The 14,723-nt window shown below is 34.6% G+C and overlaps 1 protein-coding gene across 2 annotated transcripts in view; it reads left to right on the top strand.

The window, feature by feature from the left end:
* Positions 1-14,723, top strand: part of CRPPA (CDP-L-ribitol pyrophosphorylase A) — a 305,420-nt gene that overhangs the window by 164,913 nt on the left and 125,784 nt on the right. For both annotated transcript variants that reach the window (XM_060156133.1, XM_060156132.1), the window contains one exon: positions 13,745-13,876. In XM_060156133.1, coding sequence (XP_060012116.1) covers positions 13,745-13,876 — 132 coding nt within the window. The remainder of the gene's footprint in view (positions 1-13,744; positions 13,877-14,723) is intronic.

The raw sequence follows: 14,723 nt of genomic DNA, 5'->3' as shown, positions 1-14,723 counted from the left end.
TTAATAGCCAATGAATGACCAAGGGATTAGGCCCCATTCCCTCTTCTATTCCTATCTCAACCATGTTGCTATTGTAGCCTTATGGATACCTTGATTTTTCCCTTAGAAAATTATAACTTTATTATATGTTAAACGTCTGTGATGTCATCACTTAAGATACTTTAAAGTTCTCTCTTTCATGTTTGTACACAGCTTCAGTGGCAGAAATGCAATCACTTCCACAAAATTCTACAAATGTTTTCATTTGTTTTCTTCTCATATAGTAAGTCTCAGGTATTTCCTGCCTAAATCAGTAATAAAATCTAAGTAAATATTGGTTTAAAGTACCTTTGGAACCTTTTTGCCCTTTCAGTCACTAAGGGATTCATATCTAACACAAAGGTGAGGAATGATGAAGTCATTCTTGTAGGAGGTGTTGAGTAGAAAGAATTGACTGCTTTTTTAAGTTTTAGGAGATCTTTGCTTCTGGCTAAATGGTTACTAGAAAGTTGGTGTTGTGGGATATAGAAATTCCCTAAGATTAATTGTGATGGACATGTAACTGATGATGTGTAAAGAACTGATTCTCATAGGACATACCTTCTGGTAGTCTTTCTTTTAATGAATAAAGGTTATTTATTTTCAGATAGAATGATGTTCTAATGGGTGTACAAATAGAATGAATTCCAGAGAACTTTTTCTCTGTTTTCAGAATAATTTTTTTTTCTTGATTAAGCATGGAGTTTGGAATCACTAATTTTCTATTTTAAGTAGTTTACTAAACTTGGTCAGATGAACAAAGTTGTTTGTGAATTTATTTGCCAGTGCTGTCCTAGCAAATCAGTTTATAAAATTTAACATGAAATGAATAGGAGGCAAAATAAATGAAAATAGCCTCCTTTGTTAAGTTACATGAATTTTAGCCCTAGAAAAGGAAATAAACAATTGGTTTGGTCATTCCGTTTTTAAAAATTATGCCGGGATTTCCTTTATTAGATTTTTTTTTGTGCACTGGATTCTGTTTTAAACAGTGGAAATGGCCCTTAGCTTAATTATGTCATGCTATTTCTTTACAAAGATGGGACTAAATATATTTTCAGTACTGTTTATTATTTTAAAATTACATGTTATACTTCTGTAATTTATTAGAAATATATATTTTAATATGAACATAGCTAAGCCTGACTTTGTTTATAATATCTAAAAGGATTTTACTTCACGGAGAAAACAAAATTCTATTTTTGTAAAGGAGGTGTTGAATAGAAAGAATTGGCTATTTAACGTTTTAGGAGATCTTTGGCAAGGTAAGGATGTGAACCTGGAGTGGGATTCAAGGTATAGGTACTAGGTGTGTGCAAGTAACACACCTGCTAACCTTGTCAAGTTATTTCCTGTCTCTGAACTTTAGGTCAGAATTAAAAGAGCAGGATGTTTTTGATTGCATCTAAGTAGCTTCTCTTTCTAAAAATATTATCTATACTACAAAACTTTGTGATGTCTTTTTACTTTTATATGATCCACGACGGATGCCTTTTACATAAAGATATAGTAGAGCAATTTAGATGATTACAGTCATGTTCAATATGAATCAGGTGGTACGATATTCCTTTTTTGAGCAATTTTTGACACCTTTCTGTGCTTTAATCCTTATCACAAGACTCATGGGATTTTTAAAATGGTTTCTCTTGTGTTTACCTCTTTCTTATTTATCCTCCTCTTTCATAGGCTGGGTTTTATTGCGTTAAGTCTAGCTCTTCCCTTTTTGCATTTATCCCTTTTTTTCTCTCTAACAACAGTTGCAAGATTAATTTTTCTCCCATCTCCCAAGAAATCTATCCTTCCATGTGTAGCCAGGTCCTGCCTTCTGAAAATGATTTATTAATCATTAAAACTCACACCAATGCTGTTTCTTACTAATTCATCTTAAACTTACTTTAGGTGCTGTCTAGTTAGCACTTTACAGGGAACTATCCTAGTCTCTTCATTATCTAATTAATTGCTTAATATAAATTCATATAGCATTTACTGAACATATGTGTGTCAGGTATTTTGACATACATGTAGCCTATTTCATAATGTAATACATTTTTAAACTACATCTTACTTTAGAAGAACGAGGCATTTCCATATGTGCTAATTTTCCAGATTTTCATATCTTGATCTGAAGTAAGGAAATAATTTTATTTAGCTAATTTTGTTTTTGTAAATGAAGATCCTTAATAATATGAGCTTAATTAAAAGACGAGAAGTGACGCAGTGGTTGGGAGGTCACAGGACTCTGGTCACTATCTGTCCCTTCTTTCCACCACCCTAAGGTAAGAACTGTAATTAGGTCTGTTTGAGAAAGGGGCAATTTAGCCTGGAATTAAAATATCAGGATAGGTCTTCTTAAGTATAAGGGAGAAAGCTGAAATTTGGAAGGCTGAGTGGGGTCTGAGTCTATGAGGAGTAAGAGGAATAGCATTTCTATTTGGAAAGAGTAGCACATAGGATGGTTAGAACTGGAAAGAGCCAGTGTATCTGAAACAGAGAGAACGAATTACACATTGGGGAGAGTTAAGGTGAGAACTGCACAGGTCTAGGTCAAGGTGGGCCTTCGAAGTTTGAACTCTATAAAGGAGTACTGCACAGTAGAAATTGATGTGATCAGCTTTGCATTTTACACATCATTCTGGATGCAACACAGAGAATGGACTAAAGTGATCCAGAGGGATTCCTTGATGCATTTGATTTCGTTTAGAGGCTATTGCAGTAGTCTAAGAAATAATGGTGGTGGCTAGGACTAGGGTAGTTTTATAGTGAATGTGCAGAAATGGCTAGAACCAAGATATATTTAAGAGATAGAAGTACCAAGATTTCGTGCTTCATTTAATAAGAGAGGAAGCATAATCTCTGATTTTATGTTTTGTGAAATTGGGTGCATAATAGCAAAATAGGCAACATTAGAGAAGGATCTTTATGGTTTGTTTCTGAAAGCTGAATAGGCAGATGATTATCGTGAACTTGTTGGCAGAAATAATTAGAAAGATTTCACTCATATCCAAAAGCTTTCTAGGCGTTTGTGTGTTGGTGTTTTATGTGTGTGTGTGTTTGAACAGAAGTTTTTATCCTAAAACCTATACTTGGAAAGGCAAGTTACATGCCTCCAAGGCCTCCTTAATAATTGAATTTTAATAGAATTCCAGGTATAAGCACAATTTAAAATACCTTTCATATTATAATGCTTTTACCAAGTTATATAGTGTTTGTATGATGGATCATGATTTTTACAAAATTTTCTCTGTACTAATGCTACACATTCTGAGAAAAAACAAAAACAGTAAAACAAATCTTGTCCATGGTTTGAGTCATTAGCAGACATCCAGGAAGATGGTAAGAATATTCCAAGCCTAAGCACTATTCCCTTAGGATAAAAATTTATAGCTACCTAAAAATAGATTACTTAGGCAGTTTTCTGGAAACTCAACTTTCTTTTATTGAAAGAATGGAAAAGTGATGGAATTAGTGCAAAAAGCTTTTTGTTCCAAACATCCTTTGGCTTGAACCCTACTTGAAATAAGTTTATACGTGACACTTTTGAAAAGTATAGCATGATTCAGTTTTCCAGGCACCACAGGTTTTATTTTATGGGATTTTGAAGTTTATACTTATTCTACTCAAATGCTGGGGTACTTTATTCACTGGTACCTGCGAAGGTAGAATGCAACGGGTGTTGCCAAGATAATCCTAGTGTCAGTAGTGGAAAATTCTTATTTGGGAATGACAGGACTGTTAAGTCTGCCTGTCTCTTCCGAGTACTCTGAGTATTATACCCATTTCTAGATCATTTGAGAAAGAACTATAAATGTCTTCTGAAAAAATTCAATGTGTTTTTGGTAATAACCGAGTTCTAGGATTTTTGCTCAACCAATGAAAATATAACTGATCTTCTGTTTCTTGTTCTTCTCATTTGTAAGAAATGCAGCTCTCACGACATTTATAATTCTCAACCCCACCCCAACCCCAAATGTGGCCTGCTAATGCATATTATTAGTATAATTATGTTAATGTTAGTAATAACAGACATTCATTGAATGTTTGACATAATGAGTCACTATCCTTTTTTTTTTAAAGTAAATAATCCTATTTAATCGTCAGAGCAATACTAAGAGTTGATTATCATAGATGCTGTTATCCTCAGTTCAAGAATAAGCGCTGTGCTCATTTCACTTTATGACATGACATTGATGAGGGATGTCAATACTTGCCCTTTTCAAGTAACAATAGATTGTTGAAGAAAAGAGTCTGAAAAATCGTTTAGTAGAATGCTCTCATTTTACAGGAGATAATTGAGGCCGTTTTCTCTCCCTGGATCTGAGATAAATTTTTTATATTAGGGGGGTCAAATTGTTCTTGTAGAGGGCCAGATAATGCATACTTTAGACTTCATCGACCATGGTCTTGGTCGCAACTATTCCACTCTGCTATAGTGCAAAAGCAGCCATAGACAGGATGTCAAAGAACGTGTGTGGCTGTGTTTCTATAAAACTTCATTCACAGAAAACAGGCAGGAGGCTGGATTGACTCATGGGCCATAGGTTCTCGAACTTTGGCTTAAATTGTCAATCTGAAATGATCTATTTGCCACAGTTACTTAGTACCTTTACTAAAATATCTGTTAGACATTCTTTAATAGATGTATACTCTCTGGGTCATCAGTCTCATGATTTAAAGTATTGCTTGTGTGCCAATTCCTACATTTTTACATCCGATTTTCATTATTCCTATGTTTTGACAGGAATGTTTAAGTGCATGAAGTTTAAAAAGTTTGTAATCGTCTTCTTCCTTACAAGAACCGTCCCTCCCAAAAGTGTCTCTTTTGTTTTCAGTTTTGACCTCATCACAGCCACTATAACAGGTTTTGCTAATTGCAAATCTACTATGTTACTCTCATTGTCAGGAAGGGAAAAATTTTCCTCTACCCCTCTAAGTTCTTTTGGCTGGTCTAATAATTGATACAAGGCAGATTAACAGGAGAAAAAAAAATTTAATTTTGTATGTGCAAAGGTACCCAAGAGTAATCAAAGCAGCCTGTTGATATACCCTTTTAGACAAAGAAACTTAGGCTTCAGTACTAATTAGTGAAGAAACTAAGCAGAGTGTGTTTACACAGACTTCTCGGCCCTGAATTCCCTGTCTCTGGCCGTAAGAATGTCTGTTTACCTCCTGGTACAGGGAGGGTGGCTTCCACATGGAAACTTATTTCCTGCTTTCGGTGGGACATAAAGGAGGCTCAGAGTGTCCTTGTACCCACTGTTTCTCAAGTAACTTTAATTCAAAACAATCAGTATGTCAAAGTGGTATATTTGGGGGTGGCCTGCCCTGAACCCTGTCATTATTTAAACCTTCTAGACACTCCTCATCCCCTCCTGGACAAAGCTCAGTCAGATCATAAAGCCTTGGGCTGTTCTGGCTCTTGCTTAATTTTATCATCCTTATTCTTCTTTCTTCACTGAGCAATTTGCCCTCTGGTAATACTGAACCACTATAGTTCTGCACATGTACTGTGTTACCTGACACATCTGTGTTTACTCTGGTGAGTTTTTCTACCTGAGACTCCATTCTTCTAGTGCTTGCTTGCTTGACTCCTATTATCCTTAAAGTATGAGTGACAATATTTTGTCTTGGAATCCTTCCTTTACATTCGTGTGCTCAGAGTCTTTTCCCCTTTTTCAAGACAGCTTGTGTAGGCATTCAGAAATGTTTACTGACTTGAATTTGCCTTGACATTTTCACTTACAAATGTAGGTACATTAAAACAGAATCAGTTATCCTTAGAAATTCAAAGTGTTATAATGGACTTTTGTAGTGGTTTGCCCCAATGCATAGAGCGTCTTTACTTGTGAACTCCAAAAATACCTGTTTTTTAAAAAAATCAGAAAATGCTGATCTAAATGGCCTGCAGACAACCTTAATAATAATAGCAGTAATACATTTTATCATGTAAGATGAAATTTTGACAAGTCACTAAAATCTGTAAAGATTATATACTAAACTCAGTGAAGAATCACACACCTGTGTTTTGTAACTTCTTCAGTCATTTGTTTTCTCTGACAGTTTTTCTCAAACAGAAAAATAAGTAAATAAATAAATACAGAGTTAAATGTTTCAGATAATAGTAGCTAAACAAATCAGTGCTTCATATTGGGATTGCTTTTAACTTTTGGTTCTAAAATTTGTTACAGACGATACAGATGTTACTTAAGTTAATTGTAGTTGTACATAATGCTTCAGATAATTGTATTAATAGCAGAATACAGCAGTGGCAGAGTTATGTCCTTATAAGAGAGTCAATCTTGTGAAATAATCTGAAAAATGTTCATTTTATGATTTTTTTTTACATGTTTTAAAGTAATACTCGGTTTTTCTATTGATTGTTTAAAATATGAAGTTCTCAAGTCCCTCCCATCAGGAAGCTTGCACAAACCTCTTAGATAGCCTCATCCACCAGAGGGCAGACAGCAGAAGCAAGAAGAACTACAATTCTGCAGCCTGTGGAGCGAAATCCACATTCACAGGAAGATAGACAAATGAAAAGGCAGAGGACTATGTACCAGATGAAGGAACAAGATAAAACCGCAGAAAAACAACTAAATGAAGCGGAGATAGGCAACCTTCCCAAAAAAGAATTCAGAATAATGATAGTGAAGATGATCCAGGACCTTGGAAAAAGAATGGAGGCAAAGATCAAGAAGATGCAAGAACTGTTTAACAAAGGCCTAGAAGAATTAAAGAACAAACAAACAGAGATGAACAATACAATAACTGAAATGAAAAATACACTAGAAGGAATGAAGAGCAGAATAAATGAGGCAGAAGAACGGATAAGTGACCTGGAAGACAGAATGGTGGAATTCACTGCTGCGGAACAGAATAAAGAAAAAAGAATGAAAAGAAATGAAGACAGCCTCTCGGACAACATTAAATGCACCAACATTCACATTATAGGGGTCCCAGAAGGAGAAGAGAGAAAGGACCCGAGAAAATATGTGAAGAGATTATAGTCGAAAACTTCCCTAACTTGGGAAAGGAAATAGCCACCCAAGTCCAGGAAGTGCAGAGAGTCCCAGGCAGGATAAACCCAAGGAGAAACACACCGAGACACATAGTAATCAAACTGACAAAAGTTAAAGACAAAGAAAAATTATTAAAACATGAAGTTCTCATTCCATTACTTTGATCTTTTAATTAAGGATCTGAAAAAAAAAAGTATATACAAATGTAACATTTTTACTGGTACTGTAAAACTCATTTACTTTTTAATTCTTTGAATCAATAGAAACATTTAAACATTTTCTATGGTTGATATTTTAATGCAAAGTACTATTTTATTTACTACCTTTTATTAAATGCCATTATTTCCCAACCTACTAGCTTTGCTGGTATTTTATTTTGTTAAGATTTACAAATGAGTTGTTAGGCATTTGCTCTCAGTTTCCATGATAGCTTAAAACTTAGTTTCTATTCATCAGAATTATGAGTTGAATTTCATGATGGCATTGATTTAAACTTGTTCTAAAACAAAGGGATTTAATATTAAAAGCTTGTTCTTTTTTTCTTTTTAGAAGTACAATTTATTAAATTAATTTTCGTTAATAAAATCCATGTAATTCATAAGTAGTTGAAGTGAGATGAAAGTTTTTCTGAAGTTTTTGGGGCTTTTTTATCCTTAAGATAAACTCTTACTTTGATTTGCATAGTATTGGCCAGTTTCATCAATTTTTAGATTCCCCTGATTTTTCTTTTGAAAAGTGATGTTTTGAAGATGTTAGGCCTCATTCATACAATTTACTTTTCTGTACACATATGTTGATAATTTTGCAGTATCTCTTGTGTGGACTCAGAGAACCTCTGGTCTATCTACCAATTCTTTCTAACTCAATTATTTGATAATTACCAGAACTTTCATTTTGACCATCCTTCCTTCTACTTTGGTGGGCATTAAGCAATGCATTACTTGGATATATACATAAGCTTCACAAATTGACTTCTTTCTTAGTCAAATAAACAAAGAGTTTGTTTTCCCTTCTACCGCAAATCCTGACTCCATTCTCAGGCCTTCCTGTGAACATGGACTCTGGAATGAGACAGAAATGTTAAATGTGGTGTTATGGAACATTCCTGATGTTTTAAAGAATGTTGTACATGATATTAACTATTGTCCTTTAATTAATGTACCTGTCCTCAGTGACAAGTGAAAAATCGCATTTTATAATATAAAAAAGTAATTGGAGTTCATTGGGGACCAGGGGGTATATTAAATGGTTACTAAGACAAATATAAAGCATGTGTAGAATTAATGTAGAAGACATGAGGCAGAGAGAAGCCTTTTCCAAACTCTGAGTGCCAGAAACCTCGCCCACCCACAAAGCCATGAAGTTATCCACATGTTAAATGTTTAAGCAGTTTACTATTTTATAGGAGTGAACTTGCTACCTTAGAAAAAGATGAAATTACATTCTTTTTTTGGGGGTGGGTGGGTAGGAAGAGATCCATATCTTTTTTGTGTATGTCTGAAAAAGAACATTTAGAAATGGCATCCTAACTGGGGAATATTGTTTTTCTTATAATTTACATGTAGTAAATTAGTGAATGGTACAAAAAGAGACCAAAGAATATGTATTTGGTGTAGCTATAAGCAAATCTGCAGAACTCAACCTAGATGAAATGTTTTGCTACATTTCAGTGGATACAAGTGCTTGTATCCTGTCCAAACTGTTTATTAAGGCAAAAACATTTACATTTCTTGAGTTATCATGACCATTTTGCAACCTTCTGCTACAGTTGTATAAATCTGTCCTGTTTTTAAAATGAAAGTTGATTGTATTGTACCAACTCAATATTTTCCTGGACCTCATAAGTAGCTGATGTATTTTAGAATTCAAAATTAGTAGCACAGTGTTATGTATATGCTTATATTTTACGTTATTGGTATTAGGAAGTACATCTGCTGGAGATTATCTTCCGGTTTTTATGATGTTATCAGGCTTTCTCACATGGTGAAAGAGAATTTTGAGATGCATCCTACTTCTTCATGCTCGAATTTTATCAACCTGATTATATACATTTCATAAGGTCAATATCCGTATCTGTTTCTTTAAAAGTGACATATGTCAGCTACAATAATATTTAGCACATACTAAGTATTTAGAAAAGCTGTGTTATTCTCGTATGGTCTACTACTTTATGTCTTAAAGTTTCCCTGTAATTTAAGTACTTGGTTTGGTGGTATGAAAAAATTAATAAACATAAATCTCTATTAAAAAGAATTAGGAGACCAGAAGGGGGAGCTCTCATGCCCTGAGATTATAGCAGAGCCCGACAGGAAGAAGAAACACTCCTCTTTCCTGGCGAAGACTCAGTGAATAGAAAGTCAGGGACTCTTTGTTTACTACAGCCCTCCAACTTCCTTTCCCCCTCAATAAAAGCCTTCTCCTTTTCTTGCTGTGTGAGAATTTGCACATGGCTCACCATGGTTACAGACACCGAATCACAATTCTCTGATGATCCCAAATGAATAAACCCGTCTTTGTTTTAGGTCAACAATGGGGTAAATAGGCAGTTTGAAGGTATATAAATAGTTCGCCCAGAGTTCACTTTTACGCATTATTTCCTTAATTTGTGGAATCTCCGGTGAACAGAATTGACCTACTGATTTTTTTGAGTGCCGTTAACATTTTTTCTTTTCAAGGAGCTAGGATATGTTGAATCTTACAGACCTATAGCTGGAGTGAAAGCCTTCCATTCCTAGTTTAGAATCTCATGACTTGGTGAGAACTTTTAAAAACTATTGTACATGTAGCGTGTCCTTCAGTTCAACCTAGATGTTCTATGCTACAACATCTGTTTCTGTAAGAAAAATTAGCTTCTATGTCATTAGTAAATAAAGAAGTTAGGTCCATTTAATGTGAAGTTGCATCAGCTCGTGTGCAGCTTTTCCTAGATAGAAACAGCCAGAAAAACAGGAATAGAATTATAACCTTGGGAGGAAAGAGAAACACCCTCAACTCAGCTGCTGCCCTGGAAGCAGAAGCCTTTGACGTTAAAAAAAAAAAAAAAATTTGTCTGATGTATTAGTTTCTAAGAGAAGTGCAGTCAAACATTCCTCTGTGTTTATGGATTTGGATATTGTTTTCTCATAATTCAGTCTTTTTTTTTTTGCCTTGTGTTTTAAAATCTGTTCTTAGTAATAAGGTTATGGTTATTATAAGTTTTGTTTTTTATTAGGTACTGTTTTTCTTTATCTGTATCAATGTTTGTTTTTTTGGTCTTAACCCTATTATATTGCTACAACCTTCATTTTTGGTAGTATTTGCATGGTATGCCTTTTCATACCAGTACATACATAAATGTCTAATGAAAACTGTCTTATCCTGTAAAGTACATACTTTCAGGATAGTTTTCATTAGACATTTATATTATAACTAGCATATAGTTAGATTTTTAAAAAAATCCAATCTGATAAATCTGTCACTTAAGAAAGAGTTAAAAAGTGTTACATTTATCTTTATTATTTTTGTATTTGGGATTCTTTCTACAAGCTTATTTTTTTTTTGGTTATTGCTGTTGGCCAATTGTTTTGTTTGCTACTTTACTTTCCTCCTATGCTTTGTTGCATTGATACAAATTATCCTTTAGCCCCTCTGCAAGTTTGGAAACTATACAATATAATTGTATATAGCTTTAATTAAATAGCATTACTTTTTTTTTTTTTTTTTTTGCGGTACGCGGGCCTCTCACTGTTGTGGCCTCTCCCGTTGCGGAGCATAGGCTCTGGACGCGCAGGCTCAGCGGCCATGGCTCACGGGCCCAGCCGCACTGCGGCATGTGAGATCTTCCCAGACCGGGGCCCGAACTCGCGTCCCCTGCATCGGCAGGTGGACTCTCAACCGCTGCACCACGAGGGAAGCCCCAGCATTACTTTTAATATACATAATTAGCTCTAATTTCTAATTAGGTCTCTAATTTCTGTCCTTCAAAAAAAAAAAAGATTCACACTTTGTTGAATGTTCTCATTTCAATATAATCTTGTCTCGAGTTTTAGGTTTACCATTTTTTTAGACTCCCAGAGTTATAATTTATTTTTACAATTAATAGTTAATGTAATTAACTGGTATTTAAAAAATTAATTTTAGGCTCTGTTGTAGGACACTCTTTAAGGAAAATTAAAAATGAGTACCTGCTCCCAGCTCTGACTTCCCTGAGAGGTTGCCCAGCTCCTGGCAGCATGCATTTCCTCCTGGGCCAACCCTAATGGCAGTTTCCTGGCGCAGAGCTCATTCCCAGTTGTATCATAGTCATCGTTCCTTCTCTAATTAATGCATTACCAGCATTTCCACTCTTTCATTTCTGTGCATTTTAAATTTCTGTACAGGCTATAATTGCCAGTTATAGTGGTCTTGTCTTTTCTTTTCTGCTCCTTGTGCTAGTTTTACACAAACCGTCTCCCTACCACCCACCTCCCCTACTTTAGTGTAAGATTTTTCTGAACTCAAATTTTGTCAGTAAGACTTGTATTATACAAGAAATGTCTGTCTGTCTAGCTATCTGTCTAGGCTGGCAGTAAGGTTGCCCAGGTTGTGTATTGCAAAATTCTAGGGCATTCCATTCACCTAAAGTATGTTGGGCAAGGTGGCCGCTAGCATTTCATGGTATCTGAATAGTACAGGTAATTACACAGTTAAAAGAGTTAAACAGTCCTCTGAGGCTTTTAACTCCAAACAGTAGTATTGTTCCCCAGCCCAGCTGGTATGGGGCTATGTAGTGATCGGGCCGTATGGACTCCGGAGAGACTCTTACCCTCAGCCTGTCCCCTGGCTTCAGATACATACCGTGACTGCAGTTTCCAAAATTGCCTCAGTGTTGGGGAATTAGCCTGCTTTTTGTAGCAAGCACACCACAGCAATTTTAGGTTCAAACTCCTAAGAGTAGAAGCCTTTATAGCACTAGTTTGACCAACTTTGTGAAAGACTACAGGGCAGGGAAAAAGGCAGGGCAGAGGTGGGAGTGTCTTCTGCTTTAGCTCCTGCGCTCATCATCTCACATGAGTTTAGGGGCTGCTTTTTTCTCCCCACTTCTCCCTCTACCTTGGTTTCTCAGGGGTGAGGGAAGGAGATCACAGAAGGTGGTATGTGAGCCATCCTTTCAGAAGCCTTCAGCTGCAAATAGGGACAGACATCTTTTGCAACAGCTGATAGTCATTAGCTTCCAGGTACCAGCAAGGGGAACACCTGGCTATAAGGTGAATTACTTTGAAGGAAGGTCTAGTATTTATAGTTCATTCACAATTCTTCCAGCCTGGGTGTGGTTTACCAGTCAGGAGTTAGTTTTACCATAAGTAATACTACCTGGTAAAAAAGCTGAAGTTTCACTTTCATAAGTTTTTAGGGAAACAGAGCTTAGGGGAAGGTGAGCCCAGGGTTTCAGGGTTACATGGTCTTTTCTTCAGCTATTCAGCAGATAGAAAAACCTGAAAATTATTCTTTCTGCTTTTTATCTTCCAAAAAAATTGTTTTTTGCTTTTCTTTGTTCTTTTGGTTTATGAATTGGACATTTTTAAGGAAAAAAGTCTTTATTGTTACCTTAGATTTCAAGAGGTAGCAGCTATATGTATATGTTTTCAACTGACTATATTTAATGAAAAGTTCCAAGAAAGTTACTGAATATCTACTAAATTAAAATACATTGCACATTATCTCAATTATCTTTAAAAATGGATGTTATATAAGCAATTTTCCCTGGGAAAGCAAAATGTAATGGGTGAAAAAAACCCCTCTCATTCCCTTGTTTTACAGAAAGAACACAATAAGATGTTTTGTTGTGTGTTGTCATAAAGAGCACATTTCCATATGAATGAGCAGAGAGGAAAGGATTAGTATAAGATTGGTATAAGGGATTAGTATTAGTATATAAGGTGGAGTATATTATAAAATGCTCCTAGTTAATAAATACACAAAATTGAACAAATAATTCTTAAGTTTTAAACTTTTGATATTGCAAAAGAATACACATATTTCTTTATGCTCATTGTATATGTACATTTGCATTTCAAATAGGTTATTTTGAAGCTATTGTTGTGATTTAGGTTTTTATATCCCATGAAAGACAGACAGTATTGTATCATCTCAGTAGTAGTAGTTTGCAGCAAAGAGCACAGATCTCCCTGAGACCTTAAATTTAAATGAAAAATAATGCTTAAAAAATAGTCACTTGAATAATTTCAAGAAAAACACTAACACTGCTAAAAGAATTCTATATAAAATTCTTCTGGATTTACTTTAAGGCGTAGATTATTATTAAATTCCAATTATTACTCTGAAAGGGATTCTTCTAAAAAACTTTTATTTGGATAAGCAGTCCCTTATATTTTATTGTTATTGTTAATTTCTTAACCTATTTATTTCTATCTAGCCTAGTTTCAAGTTGCAAATTAGGAAGTAAGTTGAAAGAATTGATGAAATCATATATTCTTTATACCAATATACTTGACTGTGACACAAATTGAAATAGAATATTAGCATTTTATACTTTTCAATTAGTGTTTACTATATCTGTATTTATAAAGGATGATTCATTTTATTAAGTACTTAGGGGTTGAAATGATTAGAAGTTAATAAAATGATAAAAATAATTTCAATATTATATGTGTTTTAAGCTTCTTTAATGTCATACTTTTCAAGGGAAACTGAATGGTACTCTGATTGTTACCTTTTATATTATCTTGCAGGTGCAATTTCTTGATTATGAATCAGTACCATTTGGTCAGAAAATGGAAAACCTAATGCAGATTAGAGAATTTGCCAAGGAAGTGAAAAAAAGAAATATTTTATTATATGGCCTTCTCGTATATTACCCACAGGTAGGTAAAATGTTGGTCTCTTCAGATTGTATGTTTTTTAGACTACAGTTTTATTGGTGGGAACCTGATTTTGTTAAAAGCAAAGAAATATTAAAAAAAAAATTGGGCTGGTAAATTATCTATTCATGTTCTGCAGCAGGTAGAAACCCTTGACTCTAAGGGAAAATTAAAAATCGAAACAAGTGTTTTGATTAGGGGGAATAAAAAAGATGAAAATTGACAAAGATCTCACACTAGGTAGCCCACATAAAATTGCCAGATATGCAAAGAAAAATACAGAATCCCCAGTTAAGTTTGAATTTCAAATAAATAATAATTTTATTTTTAATTCCAATTTTGGAATTTGAAATTTGAATTTCATATTTAACTGGACTCTTGTATTTAACTGGCAACTCTAAGGTCACAATCTTAGCCGTTTGTATAATTTAAAGTTGTTTATTCCTTTAATGCTGTGCTAAAGATGTTGGTAATCAAGACTTTAATCATTTGAAAGCAGTGGCTGGCATTTGGGTTACATGAGGGCATGGTATTTAACTAGACAAAAACTTAATGTCGCTGTCTTTTAATAGCGAGTTACTTAAGCTGAAGGCAAAATGAATTAGCATTCTAGATTCTTTGTGCAGAGAAATGCTATTTAAATCAAACTGTTTGGAGAATCTGTTAGAGAAGATGGCTTTGCCCTTTGTGCATAGATACCTTTCATAGAACTTGCAGAAAGCTTCATGGTGTCTTAGAGCTGTACCACATAGGAGTCAAGGAAGTAAGATAGTCAACTGCTTTTGTTTCTAGTGGTCTGGAATAAAAGTGATTTGGTACTATATGGTTGGTGAATAACAGCTATTGTTTA

Source organism: Lagenorhynchus albirostris, chromosome 8 (assembly GCF_949774975.1).
Source record: "Lagenorhynchus albirostris chromosome 8, mLagAlb1.1, whole genome shotgun sequence".
NCBI lineage: Eukaryota > Metazoa > Chordata > Mammalia > Artiodactyla > Delphinidae > Lagenorhynchus > Lagenorhynchus albirostris.
Note: the sequence above shows the minus strand (reverse complement) of the source record. Positions and strands in the feature narration are given on the sequence as shown.